General features: G+C 35.8%; 2 protein-coding genes across 3 annotated transcripts in view; both read right to left on the bottom strand.

Moving 5' to 3' along the window:
• Positions 1 to 303: 303 nt before the first annotated feature.
• On the bottom strand, positions 304 to 10,476 carry LOC306858436 (serine/threonine-protein kinase 38-like). 2 transcript variants are annotated; one of them, XM_079398987.1, is made up of 14 exons: positions 10,296 to 10,476; positions 8,254 to 8,393; positions 8,075 to 8,126; positions 7,698 to 7,820; positions 6,872 to 6,955; positions 6,648 to 6,771; positions 6,335 to 6,489; positions 6,087 to 6,189; positions 3,651 to 3,712; positions 3,459 to 3,576; positions 3,210 to 3,333; positions 2,910 to 3,005; positions 2,644 to 2,735; positions 304 to 1,756 (listed from the first exon to the last, which is right to left on the bottom strand). In XM_079398987.1, the coding sequence occupies exons 2-14, from the start codon at positions 8,385 to 8,387 to the stop codon at positions 1,629 to 1,631; spliced, it is 1,395 nt and encodes a 464-aa protein (XP_079255113.1). In that variant the 5' UTR covers positions 8,388 to 8,393; positions 10,296 to 10,476; the 3' UTR covers positions 304 to 1,628. The 2 variants fall into 2 exon arrangements, with proteins under 2 accessions (XP_079255113.1, XP_079255114.1); XM_079398988.1 differs by lacking the exon at positions 10,296 to 10,476 and adding an exon at positions 9,901 to 9,967 and having other exon boundaries at positions 379 to 1,756.
• A 970-nt stretch (positions 10,477 to 11,446) lies between these two features.
• LOC306858664 (voltage-dependent calcium channel subunit alpha-2/delta-4-like) overlaps positions 11,447 to 18,335 on the bottom strand; it is a gene marked incomplete at its 5' end in the record, with an annotated part of 39,781 nt that continues 32,892 nt past the window's right edge. The window contains 12 exons of the mRNA XM_079399295.1: positions 11,447 to 12,430; positions 12,542 to 12,622; positions 12,915 to 13,032; positions 14,075 to 14,188; positions 14,565 to 14,645; positions 14,740 to 14,792; positions 15,099 to 15,174; positions 15,265 to 15,335; positions 16,208 to 16,270; positions 16,420 to 16,467; positions 16,585 to 16,599; positions 18,158 to 18,219. Coding sequence (XP_079255421.1) covers positions 12,335 to 12,430; positions 12,542 to 12,622; positions 12,915 to 13,032; positions 14,075 to 14,188; positions 14,565 to 14,645; positions 14,740 to 14,792; positions 15,099 to 15,174; positions 15,265 to 15,335; positions 16,208 to 16,270; positions 16,420 to 16,467; positions 16,585 to 16,599; positions 18,158 to 18,219 — 878 coding nt within the window. The 3' untranslated portion in view covers positions 11,447 to 12,334. The remainder of the gene's footprint in view (positions 12,431 to 12,541; positions 12,623 to 12,914; positions 13,033 to 14,074; positions 14,189 to 14,564; positions 14,646 to 14,739; positions 14,793 to 15,098; positions 15,175 to 15,264; positions 15,336 to 16,207; positions 16,271 to 16,419; positions 16,468 to 16,584; positions 16,600 to 18,157; positions 18,220 to 18,335) is intronic.

Raw genomic sequence — 18,335 nt, 5'->3', positions numbered from 1 at the left:
GAAGGCGGATCCAAAACACAGCTGAGCCAATCAGAATCACTCTTTTGATCTACAGAATGAAGTGTTACTCTATGATATTTTTATCGGATTTATTATATATTATAATTGAAATTGTATATTCAGATATTTATTTATTAAATCTAACATTTATTAAAATAAATCACTTGGTTAAACGTTTTCAACGAGCCTGACGTTTTTGTTTTAAAAGTTGCATTGAGCAAACTATTGAAAAATTCATAATTTTAACGTGCTGATCAGTACTTTGTTAAATTGTAGTTATAAAAACCACCAATAGAGAGGGTGCTTGACTTCCAATTTACTTGTATAAACTGGGTCCGTGCTCAGCCAATTACAGCTGTGAAAACGTTTCTTATTTTTAACATTTATTTCCTGCTTTTACATTTTTACACCAAGTAAACATTTAACAAAGCAACAAAAGTGAATAAATTAAGTAAAAACCCCCAGCACCAATCTTTTACACATAAGCTACAGCATTTGCTCTTTTCAGCCTGGCCAGTACTTGTAGTCATGCACAACAGCAGGTGTCCAGTCACTAAATATCCTCAACTAACTGAGACAGCTTGTAAGAAGTATTTAACGTTACTGGCTGTGATGTCCCATACTCCACATAACAAAAACACCAAAACTTTAACAGCCGTACACTGGAAGTTCACTTACCAATTTGTGTTCTCCATTACGATGATGTTATTTGGTTAGAGCTTTGATCATCTTAAGTTAAATTTGCCAATATGTAAAACGTTATTGCAATTCAGCTGATTATTTTCATCCTTTTAAACCCTGTAGATTTCTAAAACTGAATTATTACATAAAGGAGGGCAAGTTTTTAGCATTATTTATCTTCCCTTTAAAACCACTGACTGAAGCTACATCTTGCATGTGTTACAGCAGAACTACAAAAATGGTTGCATAGGTCAACAACGCTCACAATCAAATAAAAATGAATCAACTACATCACTGTGTGGATGAAATGCACAGGAACAAGTAGAGGAGGGCTGGCTGCTCACTGACATAAACAGAAACCAGAACGACTCCTCTTCAAGTTTCTTCTAGGTAGGTTGCAATCATACATTAAAACAACTACACAAAAACACAAAATACACTTGTGGGAAATATTCAGCATCAAACTATATCATACAGTGTGTCTAACAGTGTACATGTTTCATTTGGGTTTATACAGATTCTCAACTTCCTGGGAGAAAGAAGCTTAAAAATGACAGAGAAATTAACTTTATTGCAGTTTAGTAAACTAAGAGGTTTGAGGTTAAAACATCCTCCGTTTTCTGAAAGTAAGGCTTCAGTGATGTATCTGCTTCCCTTTTTTTAATCTGTGACCCTGTTTGATCCAGTGTTGAAGAGCATTTGGACAACATTTGTGTCTCCTTTTAGCTAAGCAGCAGGACAAGAGAGTCTCTCCATATGTTTGGCCATATAATTATTATGCTTTTTTTTCTTCCCATTTTCCTTTCTATCGTCACCAGCGACTCCTCTGAGCTACACAGTAGACCTGTTCTCAAAGCGGCAGTGCAGAAGCTTTTCATCTGCAGAAATCTGCATTTGAATTGTCATTTACAATCTAATCCTTCTCTTCCAGACCATCAGTGCCAGTTTCACGCCTTGCCCGCCTTCATGTAAGTGGGGATGGTGCCACGCTGTGTCAATCCCTCAAAGCGTTTGTAGGTGTAGTTTAGGAAAACCCAGTCCTTGGACTTGAAGTCTGGTTCTGTTACATTTGTCACTGAAATGAGAGGTGAGATGGAGAGTCAGAACAACAAATAGTGACATGAAATATATATAGTTATTTATAGCTTGCATTTGTTCATATGTAAAAAGGTGTTATATCCATTATATGGTCTGTATTGAGTCTAAAGCTCATAGACAACAGATAATGGGCCTCTTCTCAGGTAGACTTCATACATCAAGAGAACGGTTTCAAGGTGCTTGATCCCTGAGCACTAAAGGTATGGATACATTTTAGTCTATAAAATTTATTATAAGTCATTCACTACTTAATAAATCAGTATATTTTACAGGAATAAGCATGTAATGTATAATATTTATATATTTAAATAATACTTTATTTGTATCTTATTTTACCTGTATATCCTAATCCATTTTTCTAAAAACTGGAAAACAGCTAATTTCTGAAAGAAACCATTACTTAAATGGATTAAGTAAACTTAATAACTGAACTTGGCCACGTGGGACACCGAATCAGTCTAAAGGCCCGTTCACACAAAGGATGAAAACAGTAATAACAGTAATATAGTATAATATAATAGTTTTAAAAATCGTTCTAATTTAATTTGAAAGAAAATAGCGAAGTACACACCACAACTTTAATGATAATAACAACAGAGGAATGATCGCATGAGCGATAAAATTGTTGACAGCAAATAAGAATGTATCTGACTTTAATGCAACTAAACCATGGTATCGTCCAGTGGTGTGGATGCTAATATAGTTATTTTGTTTTGTTATTGTGGTTTATTAATTCTTATTTTTATCATTATTGGTGTGAAAAGACCGGGAGATGTACGAATTCGATGCAAATTCAAAATCCTTTCTGTGTGTATGTTTTTGTTTATGTACAGTATGTCTGTAAATTTTAGTTGTTTACGGTACCTGGCTGTAGAATGTCTGACTCTGGAAAGTCATCAAAGTTGGACGTATCATCGATGCTCTTGATGTCAATGGAAATAGCAGCAGGTCTCTCTCTGGGAGAAGGTAAACAGTTCAATTTCATGATCAAGTTCTCTATGATCATGCGCACAAAAGGCTTGATTCCATTAACGTTGCCAAAATAAACATTTTATTTGTACTGTTTATCAACAGTGATTTTGCAGTTCTGATGATGCAAGGAACACAGAAAAGTGTGTGCGCAGAAGTACCTGATATGCTCCCAGTCCACAGACTCAAAGAACTGGTGAGATTTGATTTCATCCACACTTCCTGAACCAATCCTGTTTTCTGCATCTGCACAATACCTGAAAACATAGTCAAACAGTTTGGTCAGATCAAATTTCAAATGATCTCAAGTAATGAAAAACTAGTTTTTGAAAGCGGTGGCACTCTTTACTTGAGGGAAACAATCACTGAAACCTCAAAAGCCAAGTTGTGTTTTGTTTTCGAATTGTAAATAGACTCCTTTCTTCTATACAGTTTGTCACATATATGGAAATATTTCTGACCTAAGGATCAAGTCCTTTGCTCTCTCTGAAATGGGGACTTCAGGGGGGAAAATTAGCGTTTCTCGCCAGTTCATGACCTTCCTGTAAGTTTCCTGTGGCGTCTCGGAACAGAAGGGTGGGTAGCCTGGAACAGGAAAACAAAACAAACACCTGTTTTAGCACAGGAAAAGGCTACAGTAAAAGGATTTTACAGAAAGAAAGGACTGATATGACTCGTTTACTTAGTGTTTAGTATCTGAAATTACTAACCTATCAACATCTCGTACATTATCACTCCAAGAGACCACCAGTCACACAGCTTGTTGTAGCCCGTCTGCATGAATACCTCAGGGGCGATATAGTCTGGTGTCCCGACGGTTGAATATGCCTGTATATGAAAGGAATGGAATCACTGATACTACCAGGAAATTTCTGTCCTGTAACAAAGAAACACTCTCCTACCAGCTGTCTTCGGTTCTTCTTCCATGTTTCAGCTTTCCGTTTTGAATTCATGTTTTGAAAGGCTAAAGGAGGTGGAAACAGAGCAAATATGGTTAATTAGGTCCATACCTTTTATATATATTTAATTTTTGCCTACAGGTCCACTTAAAGTATCAGTGAAGTGGTTTCCACCATAATCAGACTGAAATTATCAGGGACCATGCTGAAATTAATCTTCAGCCAATCACTTCTATATCTGTGATTCTTCATATGGATATGCAGAGCAGTAGGTGTTACACACAGCTAAAACTGCACAGGACTTGCTGAACTGTCACATTTTTTTCCTTATTGGTAATTCTTCTATCCTATTTCGTCATTATGACTGGGAAGGAAAATGTTCTGCACACAGATATAAATAAATGTGAGAAAGTTGCAGAAGTTTTGAACAAGACGTTTTTCAGGTTGGACTAGGATGTTCTCAAACACTACTGTATGAGTTTTTTCCAGTTGTTTGTGATTTACTGAAAAAGGATTAAGGAAAAGGATTTTGAAAAAGGATTAAGGAAAAGGATTTAAAAAAAAAATACTATTTACACACAATTTCTACCTAATAAAATATTTTAAAACTTGGCGTAACTAGAAAAATCTATATTCATTATAAAAATACTAGTGCTGTCAAAGATTAATCGTGATTAACCCAAAATAAAAGTTTTTGTTTGCATAATATATGTGTGTGTTCTGTGACTATTTATTATGCATATATAAATACACACACATACAGAATGTATTTTGAACATATTTACGTCTATTTATTTTCATATTTATATTATAAATAAATATATTTAATATATAAAAAAAAAAAATTCTGAGATATATACATGCATGTGTGTGCATTTATATACACAATAAATATACACAGTACACATATGCATATACATATATACATTATATACAGTGGTGTGAAAAAGTGTTGGCCAGATTGTTTTTTTTTTTTTGCATGTTTGTCACACTTTAATGTTTCAGATCAAACAAATTTAAATATTAATCAAAGATAACAAGTAAACAACATGTAGTTCTTAAATTAAGGTTTTTTTTTTTATGAAGGGAAAACAAAATCCAAACCCACATGGCCCTGTGTGAAAAAGTGTCCAAGAGGTCACAAAAGACCCCACAACAACATCTAAAGAACTGCAGGCCTCACTTGCCTCAGTTAAAGTCAGTGTTCATGACTCCACCATAAGAAAGAGACAGGGCAAAAATGGCCTGCATGGCAGAGTTCCAAGATGAAAACCGCTGCTGAGCAAAAAGAACAAAGGCTCGTCTCAGTTTTGCCAGAAAACATCTTGATGATCCCCAAGACTTTTGGGAAAATACTCTGTGGACTGACGAGACAACAGTTGAACTTTTTGGAAGGTGTGTGTCCCATTACATCTGGCGTAAAAGTAACACAGCATTTCAGAAAAAGAACATCATAGCAACAGTAAAATATGGTGGTGGTAGTGTGATGGTCTGGCGCTGTTTTGCTGCTTCAGGACCTGGAAGACTTGCTGTGATAAATGGAACCATGAATTCAGCTGTCTACCAAAAAATCCTGAAGGACAATGTCCGGCCATCTGTTCGTGACCTCAAGCTGAAGCGAACTTGGATTCTGCAGCAGGACAATGATCCAAAACACACCAGCAAATCCACCTCTGAATGGCTGAAGAAAAACAAAATGAAGACTTTGGAGTGGCCTAGTCAAAGTCCTGACCTGAATCCTATTGAGATGCTGTGGCATGACCTTAAAAAGGCGGTTCATGCTCGAAAACCCTCCAATGTGGCTGAATTACAACAATTCTGCCAAGATGAGTGGGCCAAAATTCCTCCACAGCACTGTAACAGACTCATTGCAAGTTATCGCAAACGCTTGATTGCAGTTGCTGCTGCTAAGGGTGGCCCAACCAGTTATTAGGTTTAGGGGGCAAGCACTTTTTCACACAGGGCCATGTGGGTTTGGATTTTGTTTTCCCTTCATCATAAAAAACTTCCTTCAAAGACTGCATGTTGTGTTTACTTGTGTTATCTTTGATTAATATTTACATTTGTTTGATGATCTGAAACATTAAAGTGTGACAAACATGCAAAAAAATAAAAAAATCAGGAAGGGGGCCAACACTTTTTCACACCACTGAACATATATAATATAAACAGAAACCTTTATTTTGGATGCGATTAATCGTTTGACAGCACTAAAAAATACACATGGAATTATAAGATTTTGTTAATTTCCATGACTTTACCAGGTTTACAAAATCTCACTTTAATACAAGGTTTTCTCAAATCCTGGTTCTTCAAAAATGGAGTTCAAATTAGAACTATCTTGACTTTTTGCTGTTTTGTCTCCTTGTAAATATTTGTGTTTTACAACAATTTGGATGTGTATTGTTGCTGTGTAATCTGTGTACATGGGTTGCTCACAGAAGTCACTGGGAGGGTTGTGCGTTAGGTTCCTGTAAAATTCAGTCCGATGGGCCTTCTTCAAGCCTGTGCAGAGGCCAAAGTCAGACAGTTTGACATGGCCCTACAAAACAAAGACAGTATGTTATGAGGTGTTCAGTTTCATAGTGTACAATAGCCTTCCACAAACCCATTCATCTCCGTTTAACACAGTGACCATGTTATATTGTTTGTGTGCGAGTAAATAAGAAATCAAGGTGAATTCCCACCCGTGAGTCGAGCAGCAGGTTGTCAGGTTTGATGTCTCTGTGAATGAAGCCCAGCTGGTGAATGGAGTCAATGGCCAGGACAGTCTCTGCAATATAGAACTGCGTAGCTTCTTCAGCAAGCGTGTCTTTCTTCATCAGCAGAGTCATCATATCTCCTGGACACACACACACACACAAGTTACGGCCTCTGGGCAGCTGCTCTAAAAATAGGAGTTTCCATAGTGCTGCTACGAGTAGACTGCCTTTCCCAGTTCTAAATCCCTAACTGCTACATCAGTAAAGAACATGTGACATTTTATACATCTGTCTTCACCTCCAGGTAGAAACTCCATGATGAGATACAGATTGCGTTTATCTTGAAAGCTGTAGAACATCTTCACTACCCAGGCGCCATCAGCCTCCACCAGGATATCTCTCTCGGCCCGGATATGAGCCACCTGCCCCAGGGAGGAATACAGGTGAGGAGAGATATTATCAGTGGATTGGTATGACAGACAGGTGACTATCTGAGATGGCTAAATTAAATAAAATCCATACCTGTTCTTTCTCTAACATGTCTGCTTTCCTGAGGATCTTCATGGCATAAATGTGACCCGTGTCCTTTTTCTGAACCAGGCGGACCTAAATGCAGCACAAAATGAGGATTTTTGGAGAACCAAAAGATTTTCAATGAAATGCAAGTTAAATTTGCTTCGCAGTGACATCAAAATCCTTCCAGTTCCTCCAAAAAAAAGCAAAGAAAAGTCATTGAGGATGAGTACAAACCAGTGTTTTTATTGCAGACTAAAACTAAAAATGTAAAAACAAAAAAACCAACAAACAAAAAAAACCCTGAAATAAAATAAAATATAAATATTACATGGAAAACTTAAACAAAAAATATTGTAATGTTGCCTTGAAAACTAATTGAAATAAGTTAATGTTCTAAAATGGCTAAAATCAATATTAAAATGAAAAATATTTAGAAATAAAAAAAATGATTAAAACTTAAATTCAAATTTTATATATATATATATATATATATATATATATATATATATATATATATGGTACATAAATAATACAAACATATCACTGTTACATACAATGGCTTTTTCAGATCCCAGAGACCTGTATAACTAGACAACTTCATGGAAAAGGCAATCCTATTTTCCTAATCCTATTATAAACATACTTAGTTTATTGAATACTGACAAATCCCTATAAAACAGGTCTATGTTTATTATTAGAGTATTGTGTTGTTAATGTCAAACTCTATTGCAATCAATTGTGAGTCAAGTCTCCACGAGGAGGTGTTATTTCATAACGATCATTTATGAGCTTTCATTTCAGCTGGTAAAACGGTAGACATCTATAGACATACCTCGCCAAATGCTCCTCTCCCGATCACTTTGAGGGACTCAAAGTCATCGAGACCAAGGCGGGTCCTCTTGAGCCGCAGAAACTCGGTCTCCTTACGAGCATGTAGAGAGCGCCTCATACTCTTCTACAACAAAAATGCAAACTACTCAGGAAAATATTTTGAATCAAATGTAACAGTACTATTTTGGGCGTACATTAAGCATCACTGGCGTACTCAAAGCAGAGTACTAAGCACAAAGCACACAGTCTGAGTCCTATTCAAACCACTACGCAGATAAGCAAAACTGTTTTTTTTGTTGACATATCTGTGATTATTAACTCAGGCTGTCATTATATAACTCCAGAATCAATAGCTCTAGGGTCAGTATATCTTCTCACCTCTTCATCGGGTAAACCCTCCTCATCCATCACCTTCTCCAGCTTCTTCTGCCTAAAACAGAGGGAACCGCTGCATCATGACCAGTCACAACAAATCAGCTTTATTCTAATCAAATAATACTTGACTGAAATGATACAGTTGAGTGATGCAGTTAGGGAAAACAGGTGTAGTGGGTCACCTCATCTCCCGCTCCTCGTGCTGGGTGAGCAGGGTGCTGTAGAAGTGCTCCAGCGTGAGTTTGGCCACCGTCACTCTCTCACGTGTATGGTTGCTCATTGGGAGTGGCGCTGCCATGCCTCCCGTCATGGCCATGCTAGTCTGGAACAGGAAAATCATTTGCAAAGCAGAGCTTGCTGAATACAAATGAATGCAACTCTGTCAAAAAGCTTTACTACCAAACAAATCATATGTGACCCTGGACCACAAAACCAGTCTTAAGTCGCTGGGGTATATTTGTAGCAATAGCCAAAAATACATTATATGGGTCAAAATTATACATTTTTCTTTTATGCCAAAAATCATTAGGATATTAAGTAAAGATCGTGTTCCATGAAGATATTTTGTAAATTTCTTACCGTAAATATATCAAAACATAATTTTTGATTAGTAATATGCATTGCCAAGAACTTAATTTGGAGAACTTTAAAGGTGATTTTCTCAATGTTTTTTTTTTTTTGCACCCTCAGATTCCAGATTTTCAAATAGTTGCATCTCAGCCAAATATTGTCTGATCCTAACAAACCATACATCAACGGAAGCTTATTTATTCAGCTTTCAGATGATGTATAAATCTCAATTTTCGAAAAATTTACACTTAAGACTGGTTTTGTGGTATACCTACATGTGTATATGAAATATCTTAATAATTAAAGCAATAATTAATTATCATTATTAATCAGTATTTATTGCAAATTCTATTATTTTTAGATAACATCAATGTAATTATTAATAATAATCATCAACACAGCATCATCAGTGACCGGCAACAATACAAATATATCAAAATAATTCAGTATAATTATAATATTTATCAATTTAACTTTTAGTAAATCAGGGTTATTACAGGTAACTACAACTAAAACCCTAAAAATACTGTTAGTTGAAATGAAATAAACATTAATTGAAAATAAAATAAATATTATTTCAACTAGTTTCCAAGGGAACGTTTTTTTCCACTTTTGATGAACCAAAACAACTAAAAGACTGAAATTAATGATAATAAAAAACTATATAGACATATATAAAAATAAAAATAAACTACAAGTAAAAATATAATGTAAACGGTACTTAAATAACTGTCGTAAATTTTAAAAAGCGGCCAAATAGTTCATTAATAACTGGTAGGAGTGGGTTTCTCTAATTGGTAAGGAAAAAAAAAAAAAAAAAAAAAGAACAGAGTAGAGTTCGAAAGTGGTGATTTCAGAACGCTTTGAGTGGGATGAAGAATTCTATTCTGTCGCTCCGTTCCATTCATATAAATTACGGAATTCCAGGCCGGTGTTTACTCTGTGCGTTGCTGTTTGTATACACGCAAAACTTGACGGTTTGGCTTCTTCTATATCATTTTCGTTGGCAGAGAAGAATTATACCAACTAATTGACCAATTTTTTACCAGAAAAGTAAGTTACTCGAGATTAATTTCTTGTTTTTGAAAATGTCTTAAAAGCAACATCACGGAAGCAAGAGTGCTCTGAATAGCAAACACTTGCAGTTTTGTGCCAAAAAGCCGACTCGCAGCCGCGCAATTTTCACTATAACAGCAGCCATGTTTCTTAATTAGCATTGTTAATGTCTAAGCATTGTTTGTTTGAATAACGTAGGCTACCCGCTCTGGACTGGGAAGGCTCCTGCACCTGCTGAGGTCTGAACTTGATTTGAGCGCGCTCGGCCTCGCGTCTGCGTGCGTGACCTTGCGGACGTGACATGCAGTTTGACAGGTTTATAAAAACAGATGCATTAACCTGGACACCCCACACATATCACAGCGACACGGTCATATTCACTGAAGACCGAAATCAGCCACGCTTATCAGAAACGCACAACATCGTGATGGACAGGTGATATATAACAAACCGATATAACGTTAGTGATTGTTTGTTTAGTCGTCAGACATCTGCTTCTGTATCGTATATAATGCGCGAGAGCCTGCATAAAGCTGGTGATTTACAATAGCACCACTGTGATTTATTTCCACCATCATATTTCCACCTAAATTCTCACCTCCCCGTCCTCCTCCAGATTAGACAGTTTGCCGGACAGCCGAGGATCAAACTAAGGATGAAATAAAGCCAAGTGAATGGCCGTCAGTTGAGCAGGCGGATCAGAGTGGCTCTGTTGAGGCTGATGTTTGTTGAGCGCTGCGCTGAATCTGATCCACCTCCCCACACGCGCGCTCTCTGACAAATCAAGAGTCCCCCTGACAGACCATGATATTTTGCCAAAATAAAAGTTGGCAAGAAAGAATCATACTACAATAGAATAAATGAGAATAATATACATTGACAAAATAGCCCATTTATTAACCCCCTCAGACCAAGCAAAGCTGTTTAACTTATAAATTGTCCCACCCTTTTAGTCATTTAGTGTATTTCTATTTATCTATTATTTAAATATCGTTTTTTTTCCCCAGACATAATAATAATGTAATTAAAATGCAGTTTTTTTTGACGTGTCCTAAAAAGTCACGATTTCCACAAAATATTAAGTAGCAATGAGCACCAATACCAATAATTGACCACCAAATCAAAATATTAGAATGATTTCTAAAGGATCATGTGACACTAAAGACTGTTGTAGTGACTGCTGAAAAGTCAAATATTTTAAATATATTAAAATAGAACACAAATAATACTTTAAAAAATGTCATTATTATATGGTAAACAATTATTTTAAGAAATTAAATTATTTAAAAATCCTTAAAAAATCACAATTTATTAATAAATATTATGCAGCAAAAACTTTTTTCAACACTGTCATAATAAGAAGCATTTTTGATAATTGAGCACCAATAATAAATGATAATAATTTCCCATCAAATCAGCATATTATAATTTTTTATAAAAAAAACACTGAAGACTGGAGTAAGACTACTGAAAATTCTGCTTTGCATCACAAGAACAAATTACATTGAAATATATTTAAATAGATAATTTTTTTTTAATTCTGATAATGTCATATTAGATTTTCTGTATTTTTGATCAAATAAATGCAGAAATGCAGACTTCTTTCAAAAACATTTATATATTTTATATTATACACACACACACACACACACACATATATATATATATATATATATATATATATACAGTATATTCAAATGAGATTTAGTACCTCAATATTAAACATAAGAAAATACTTCACCAGAAAATACTTGGTTCTTTCTTTATTTCAGCATAGATCACTGATGTTCACCTTTTAACTCAAAAGCATTTCAAAATTAAGTTTTAGGTGTACAGCAAGACATGGGATTCCTGTAATGCAATATTCACAGTGTCATTAACATTAGCATTTGAAAAAAATAACCACATAATAATACCTGAGCGAACACACAAATGACAAGATATTTAATATAAGAAAGTAAACATGACACATTTTTGTAATTTATTCTGACAGAGATTTATAATCTGTTGTATTAATAATGCATAGTTATAATAATAGTTAAAAAATAGTTTTTGTGCAAGTTGCAGGACAGACAACTAAAATGAAAGGTTTAAATACAAGACATCTTCAAATTCCCTCGTTCTCATGTCATAATGGTCATTTTTTTAGTCCATAGATCACCTCCAGTGTTAAGAGAAGCATGCGAAAAGCCATGCTAACTGTTCCTGTTTTTCATTCTCTCATTTACACACACACCAATAGACTGCACTTTTCTTCTGCTTTATATTAGAGATACAGTCACATACAGCTACCGGCCATAAATTCTCCTCTGTAATGTCACAGTTCAGTGAAGCTAAGCCGCTGTGCATCCTTGTCTAGGTCTCATTTCCATCCATTCTCATTGATAACACTGATTTTTCAACCTCGTTTTTGCAGATGGTTCAGAGACCAAAGACACAAAGCCCAGAACTGTTAAAAAAAATTCACAAACTTTAAAATGTAATGAGTAATGCTTCATATAACTGATGTTGAAGACCTTGCACTGTAGAAAAATAATGTTCTCTAGCCTAGTCAACTCATATTATTGCTAATAAAAACATGCTGAGTTGAGCGTGTGCACTATAGGTGATTCCCTTGGGAGTTTAACAGGTCCTCTGTCATCGACGGATGAGCGCAGAGACTGATAAACAGGCTAGGAACAGCATGATGGACAAGCTGATTGCAGCGGCCCCACCACAGTCCTTAGCGTTTTCCTAAAACAGACCAGAGACACAAAATATGTACCAGCCACTATGCAGACAGATGGTAATCAAAGGGCATTGCTGCAATGCATGTTTGAAGCCATCTAGTATGTGTGTGTTTACTTGAGGGTGGTAAGCGTGACAAGACTCAGGCCTTCTTCGTATCTTCTGAGATCTCATGCGGTCACATTTCACTGAGGCATTGTGTGCTCAGTGGTTAAGAAAAATGAAGAAAACACAATAATAACCAACAAACCATAGCTTTATAGTTCGATTCAGTTCACAAATATATATTTTGAAATATAACATACTTTAAGTTACATTATGGGTTGCTTCTTTAAATGTATAAAAGGCGCACCCAGTAAATTGTGTAAAACATTTATAATGAAGTAAATGTACTGCACCTTTAAGTGACTAAACTGATTTAATTCAAAGCTGTGATTCATCTCCTCAGTGTGTGGTCTGTGGAGCCTGATTTAGCTGGGGTTTTAAGGATATATTTGACCTCTTTGGGCTCCATGGTGATGGGTGCGTACTGCCGAGAACAGTCACAGTCGGCCTGAATCACCACCAACAGCAAGTTACTATCAGGAATCTGATTAATTACAAACATCCTGCAGGCAATAAAAGAAAGAGAGAAAGGAGAGCGATTAAGAACAGAACAAAATGTTATTTTGACCAAGGTTATTCAGAACAGAACAAAATGACAGATACAATTTAGGACAGAGTGTGGTGCCGAGTAGATGCTCGCGAAATTAAGTCACAATATCGCAACATGTACAGTAAGACTTGAGCACTTTCTGCTAGAAACTGTATATTGACTAAACATAAATAGTCATTTTTATTATTTCATTATAGAATGTCTTGCTATTAGTGCCAAAGGACAAACAAACTGTGCATGAAAATTAGCCTACTTATAGATTAGAAATTATACTCTAAAAAGTGAAAATATAATTAGCACACTCAAGTAAACTGAGACGCTGTACAGAAGTTTGATAAATATTTGCTTGTACCATATTAATTTTTTTTAAGCGCTAAGGATTTAAGGGATGAGGTGCAAAAGGACTGTAATACTGTAATCATAATCTTGTGAAAATAAAGCAATATGCTTAAAACGGCTATTTTCCTAAATATCACTGTCATATGCTCTGTTGTGTTATACTGTAGCTTTATTTTCCAGTTTATTATTTGTCTTAACCACTAGAGGGCGTCAAAAAGACAGGAAACTATTTGAAGACAGTAGAGCCAACTGTGAGCATAGAATCACTTTTGCTTGATAAACTAATACATAAATACTGTGTTCCAAACAAGACAAATCTGTCTCCGAAGGGCACTTTGAAGTGAGAACAATAATGGCCGCTATATCGAAGTGTTGTTCCAAATCGAAGTGCTCAAAACTAGCCACTTTAAAGGGTACAACTTCCCTTCGCTCCCATGTTTTTTTGTGCAGATTTAATTTTTTTAAAACCTTAATTGGTTCGGAAAGATGATGCAGAAGTGCATTCCAAGGATTTAAATCCAAGAACAGCTTTAGGTTCTCATAATTACAACTTTACATTTAGCAAATCTGACTTGTCAAGAGCTTATTAAAAAAAATCTATATTTAATTGTGAGATATAATCCCTTCCCCCCTTCCATCCCTATGTGTGTTCTTACTTTTGACATCTCCCACACTTGATTATGCTGTTGGTTTCTTTGATTGACGGCTCATAGACGAAGCTGGGATACTCAGTGTCACAGGGCTGCAGAATGTCCCCCTTTGACTTCTTACTAGCTACAAAACAAATCTACAGTTATCTTTCAAAATACATTTTGCCATAAGCTATAGGATACTTTCATTATACACTTTCAACAACAGTGTGATTTGAACAATCTAGACAGCAATAAAAAATGTCACGTTTGATCATGAATAACAACATGACCAAGTCTTTCTCTGCTCTCTTTTTCACACACAGCACTAGCAATATCACATACAGTGATGGAGACCACACTTACATGCATGGAATAAGCTCTTGGCTGTGACACGTCAAGATGAAGATGGGTTACAGAATTAAAGATATAAGAGAGAAGGTGAGGAAGACACAGGAACACCCACACACACAGGTGAGGAACACCAATGAATGATGAAATGATGGTATTACTTTACACTGAGCTTTTAGCTTTACACATACCCTCTGCAAAGGGATCTGAGTGCCACAGACTGTAGATGTTGAAGTCCAGTAAAAACCTGGCAGAGAGAAAATGTCTGATTTTACGAGGGATGAACTGAGTCACTGATGATTTGAAGCACAGAAAATGTTCTAACAAACAGCCACACTTACAACAGGAAGTTCGACAAGAACCATCTCAGTGCTGCCAAAAGATTATAAAAGGGCTGAGGGAGGAAGAAAAGCAGGGAAAAAGGATTAAAAAGAGTGAAGCTGGCATCCTTACATTTCAATTACACTGAGAATTTCTGTTCAAGAACTTATGACAGAAACCATATATCTAGTCTTTTTCTCTTTACACCATCACAAAGGGTCATGGTGTGAAGGCCAAGCCTTTATCTAGATCAGCTGTGACCTCCACCCATACACAGTGGATTGAAAGAACAGCAATGTAATGCTTTACAAGTAACACTGATAGCATCTGATGGTTGTGTTCTGCTAGACGTTATTCAAACAGACAGGACAATGCTTACACTTAGCAGGGGTCGAGCGCCGCTAGCAGAGTGAGGATTCACCTTACACATGGCCTGATAGTCATAGAGTAACACTCTGTGGAAAACATGCAGTGACAGCATTTGCACCTTAATGCATTACATTACATTTTTAAGTGTTTCGTAACACACAAAAAAGTTCTCGTACCTTTTGAACATGCCCATTTTCAAGAGCTGTGACATCACCGACCCGTCAATTTCCCCCAGAAACCTGCCAACCTACAGAGAATACAGAGACACGTGGCTTTAAGACATTAAATAAAATATTATTTATTTCAACAGGATCTCGTTCTGGTTCACAACAGGAACAATGACAGCTCAGAATGAATTCATCTATATTAATTATTTTTTCCATAGGCGTGCTGACTTTACTGTTCAAGAAAGCACTGAAATCAAATTTTAAACAGCGTTTGGGCTCCGTAAGACTGCAGGCCCACATCAGAGTCAGCGTTTACTGCACCCAGTGCACTGAATTATTCAGATAACCCCTGTTATCCCTCCTCTCCTCTATATTTACCCTGATGATGCACCGTTCTCCTCTCTCTCTGGCTCTCTCATAGGACCGCTGCTAATGATGGAAAACACCTCATGCATTTATTTATTTATTCCTTCATTCATTTTCACAGTCACCTTCTTATGCTGAGTCAACGTCAAATAGAGCTTTTTTTAATCTGCGTTATTCACAGCATAAATGTCCTTATTTAGGACCCGTTTTATTTCATGACTTCATTAAGTTCTTTTTTTTTTTTTTTTGACCATGACCTGTTTTCAACTGAACCACTTAAACGGCACTCTAGATGAAATTTTACTGCGTGTCATTCCCCATCTTAACCTAAATCTCCAGGGCTTTAAATGACTGCAAACAAACACTAAAGAGGATTTTTTTTACAGAGTCTTTAGAATTTCTAATAAATAGTAAATTAATAAATCAATAACCATTTCTAAACAATAAACTGTATATATATATATATATATATATATATATATATATATATGTATATGACACACACACACACATACGCAATTTTACTTTATATTTTTGGGAATGCCATTTCATGTTGACCTTAACCTGTCACTTTAAGTGCTCTTACATCAGTCCTGTCCTTAGAGATGATGATAAAGCCATTACTGTCAATGACGTAGCAGTTAACATCCTGCACACAAACACAAAAAAGGAAAAGCATTTGTCACTTTGAATTAGTTTTATGGAGGACTGGCGATACATATTTTTACAGATATGTCTACAAATGCTCTAGATGCCCAGCACTTATGCACTATAAATACTACACTGTAAGACACTCACCGGATTATCGGTACAGCTTAGAGGACAAAGCCCCTCTACACCTGAACACTGTGAAAGAGAGAGACAGACATTGAAGAAGACAGGGAAACAGCTGCTGATGATGATGATATCTTTTTAAGTTTTTATGGTATCGAGATTATTCTTGTATTTGTAATGAGTACATACATCTGTGTCATTCGCCTGATATTCATCCAGATAATATGAGCAGTGGTGAAAAAAAGGAAAAGCGTTAATTGATATGAAATCACAGGCTCAGGACTAATAGCTTTAAACTCAACTCCTGCTTATAACATCACTGTTCTGCCTTTAAGCTATCACATGGTCTGTGTAGGCTCCTGTGTGCTTTTACTCTAGCCATGTATCAGATGAGAATAGGGACAGGTGAAGCAGAAACAATTCCTCTCACAGGGACATGTAAATATTTAGTATAACTACTATCAAAGATCCTTACATCATATATCTTAATTTAAGCATTTGTGTGTCCTTCTGAGGGAACATTGTTTCCCTGTAAAGAATATTGAACAACCTAAAGCTACATTTATCTGCTCAAATATTAAGCATTATGTATATTTTTTATATATACAGTACTCTAATGCTCAAAAGTTTGGGGTCAGTATGACATTTTTATTTTTTTGTTAATAAATATTCATCAATTATGCATTAAATTAATCTTAACAGTAAAAAGTAACCGTGAAGACTTACGTTATTACTAAAAAAAAATCACATAATCCTGAAAAACTGTCAAGGTTTCCACAAAAATAATAAACAGCACTTTTTAGGTTACATTTATGCTTAAAATGCCAATAGGTTAGGGCAAATAAGCTTTAAAGGTGTATACTCTCATAATATTTTCTCTTGCACAACTTTGCTAAGCAGGTAAATTTGTCTTGTTTTAAAGATGATGTATGTGTGCTCTAGCGGCAAAACACTCATTATTCTCAACTAGGACTAAGAATAACCTTGCACAATTTACACACAGACATTAACGCCAGTCTCTTTCTCACTTCATGCATGTTTCATCTTATAGTGTGTGCCGTGTTGATGTACTTAATGGATTTGGATTTTAAAACTTCAAGCATTAAAACTAAAAATAATCACTGTGGTATTGTCATTAGCTTTGACTTCACTGAATAAGGCATTAGTTAATATCGCTGCAGTCAGGAGTGAACACAGACAAACAGTGGTAATGTGCCAGCTGAGGTGGAACAGCGTTCAGGGAGGCATGGAAAATCCCAGGGGCACGAGAAAAACGGGAGAATGTCCTCCCTGAGGAGGATGTAGAGAATGATATCGCCTCCGCTCCCCATTCTTTTCGAGTGCCGTCTGGACTCTGCCACCCCTCTCTCAACACTCAATATCTTCTGTTTGTATCATAAATGTCAAACAAAAGCCTGTGCCAGGAGTGTCACCACTAACATTATTGTGTTTGTCTTCACCTCCCATCACAGAATGCACAATGTTTAAACAGATAGGACACATCCGGCCTGTATCACATATGCTTGTGTACATATCCTTGTGGAGACATCCTGTTGACATTTGTTTTATAATATAATATAATAATATAATATAATTTATATTTTAAATAATATAATTTATTATTACATTTTTACATCTGTTTATTAATACTTTTTTTCCCCCAAGGTTAGCAAAACATGAATGCAGCCATTAAAATAAACATGCATAAACGGACAGCAAGCAATAAATTGTAATTGCAGATTTGATATATTTGTTTTAGTACCTGCGTGGCTATGGACCAAAGCCTTTTTTCCAACATCTCAAGAGTCATCTGTACACCAGTGGCTATGCAGGAAAGACACACAGACACAAAAATTAGAAAAGATAATGATTTTCATATTTATTTAGTATTATAACATATCAAATTAAATACACAAACATGTATATGTGAATAGACTCTG

Source organism: Barbus barbus (assembly GCF_936440315.1).
Source record: "Barbus barbus genome assembly, chromosome: 39".
In the NCBI taxonomy this organism is placed as follows: domain Eukaryota; kingdom Metazoa; phylum Chordata; class Actinopteri; order Cypriniformes; family Cyprinidae; genus Barbus; species Barbus barbus.
Note: the sequence above shows the minus strand (reverse complement) of the source record. Positions and strands in the feature narration are given on the sequence as shown.

Bases quoted from the DNA above. Each gene is read 5' to 3' on its own strand.
- LOC306858436 (XM_079398987.1), bottom strand. From the start codon at position 8,387: ATGGCCATGACGGGAGGCATGGCAGCGCCACTCCCAATGAGCAACCAT. The intron at 6,490-6,647 runs GTGAAGACAGAT...GTGTGTGTCCAG, and splicing joins CATGGAGTTTCTACCTGGAG to GAGATATGATGACTCTGCTG. The intron at 1,757-2,643 runs GTACCGTAAACA...CTCTCATTTCAG, and splicing joins GTCAGACATTCTACAGCCAG to TGACAAATGTAACAGAACCA.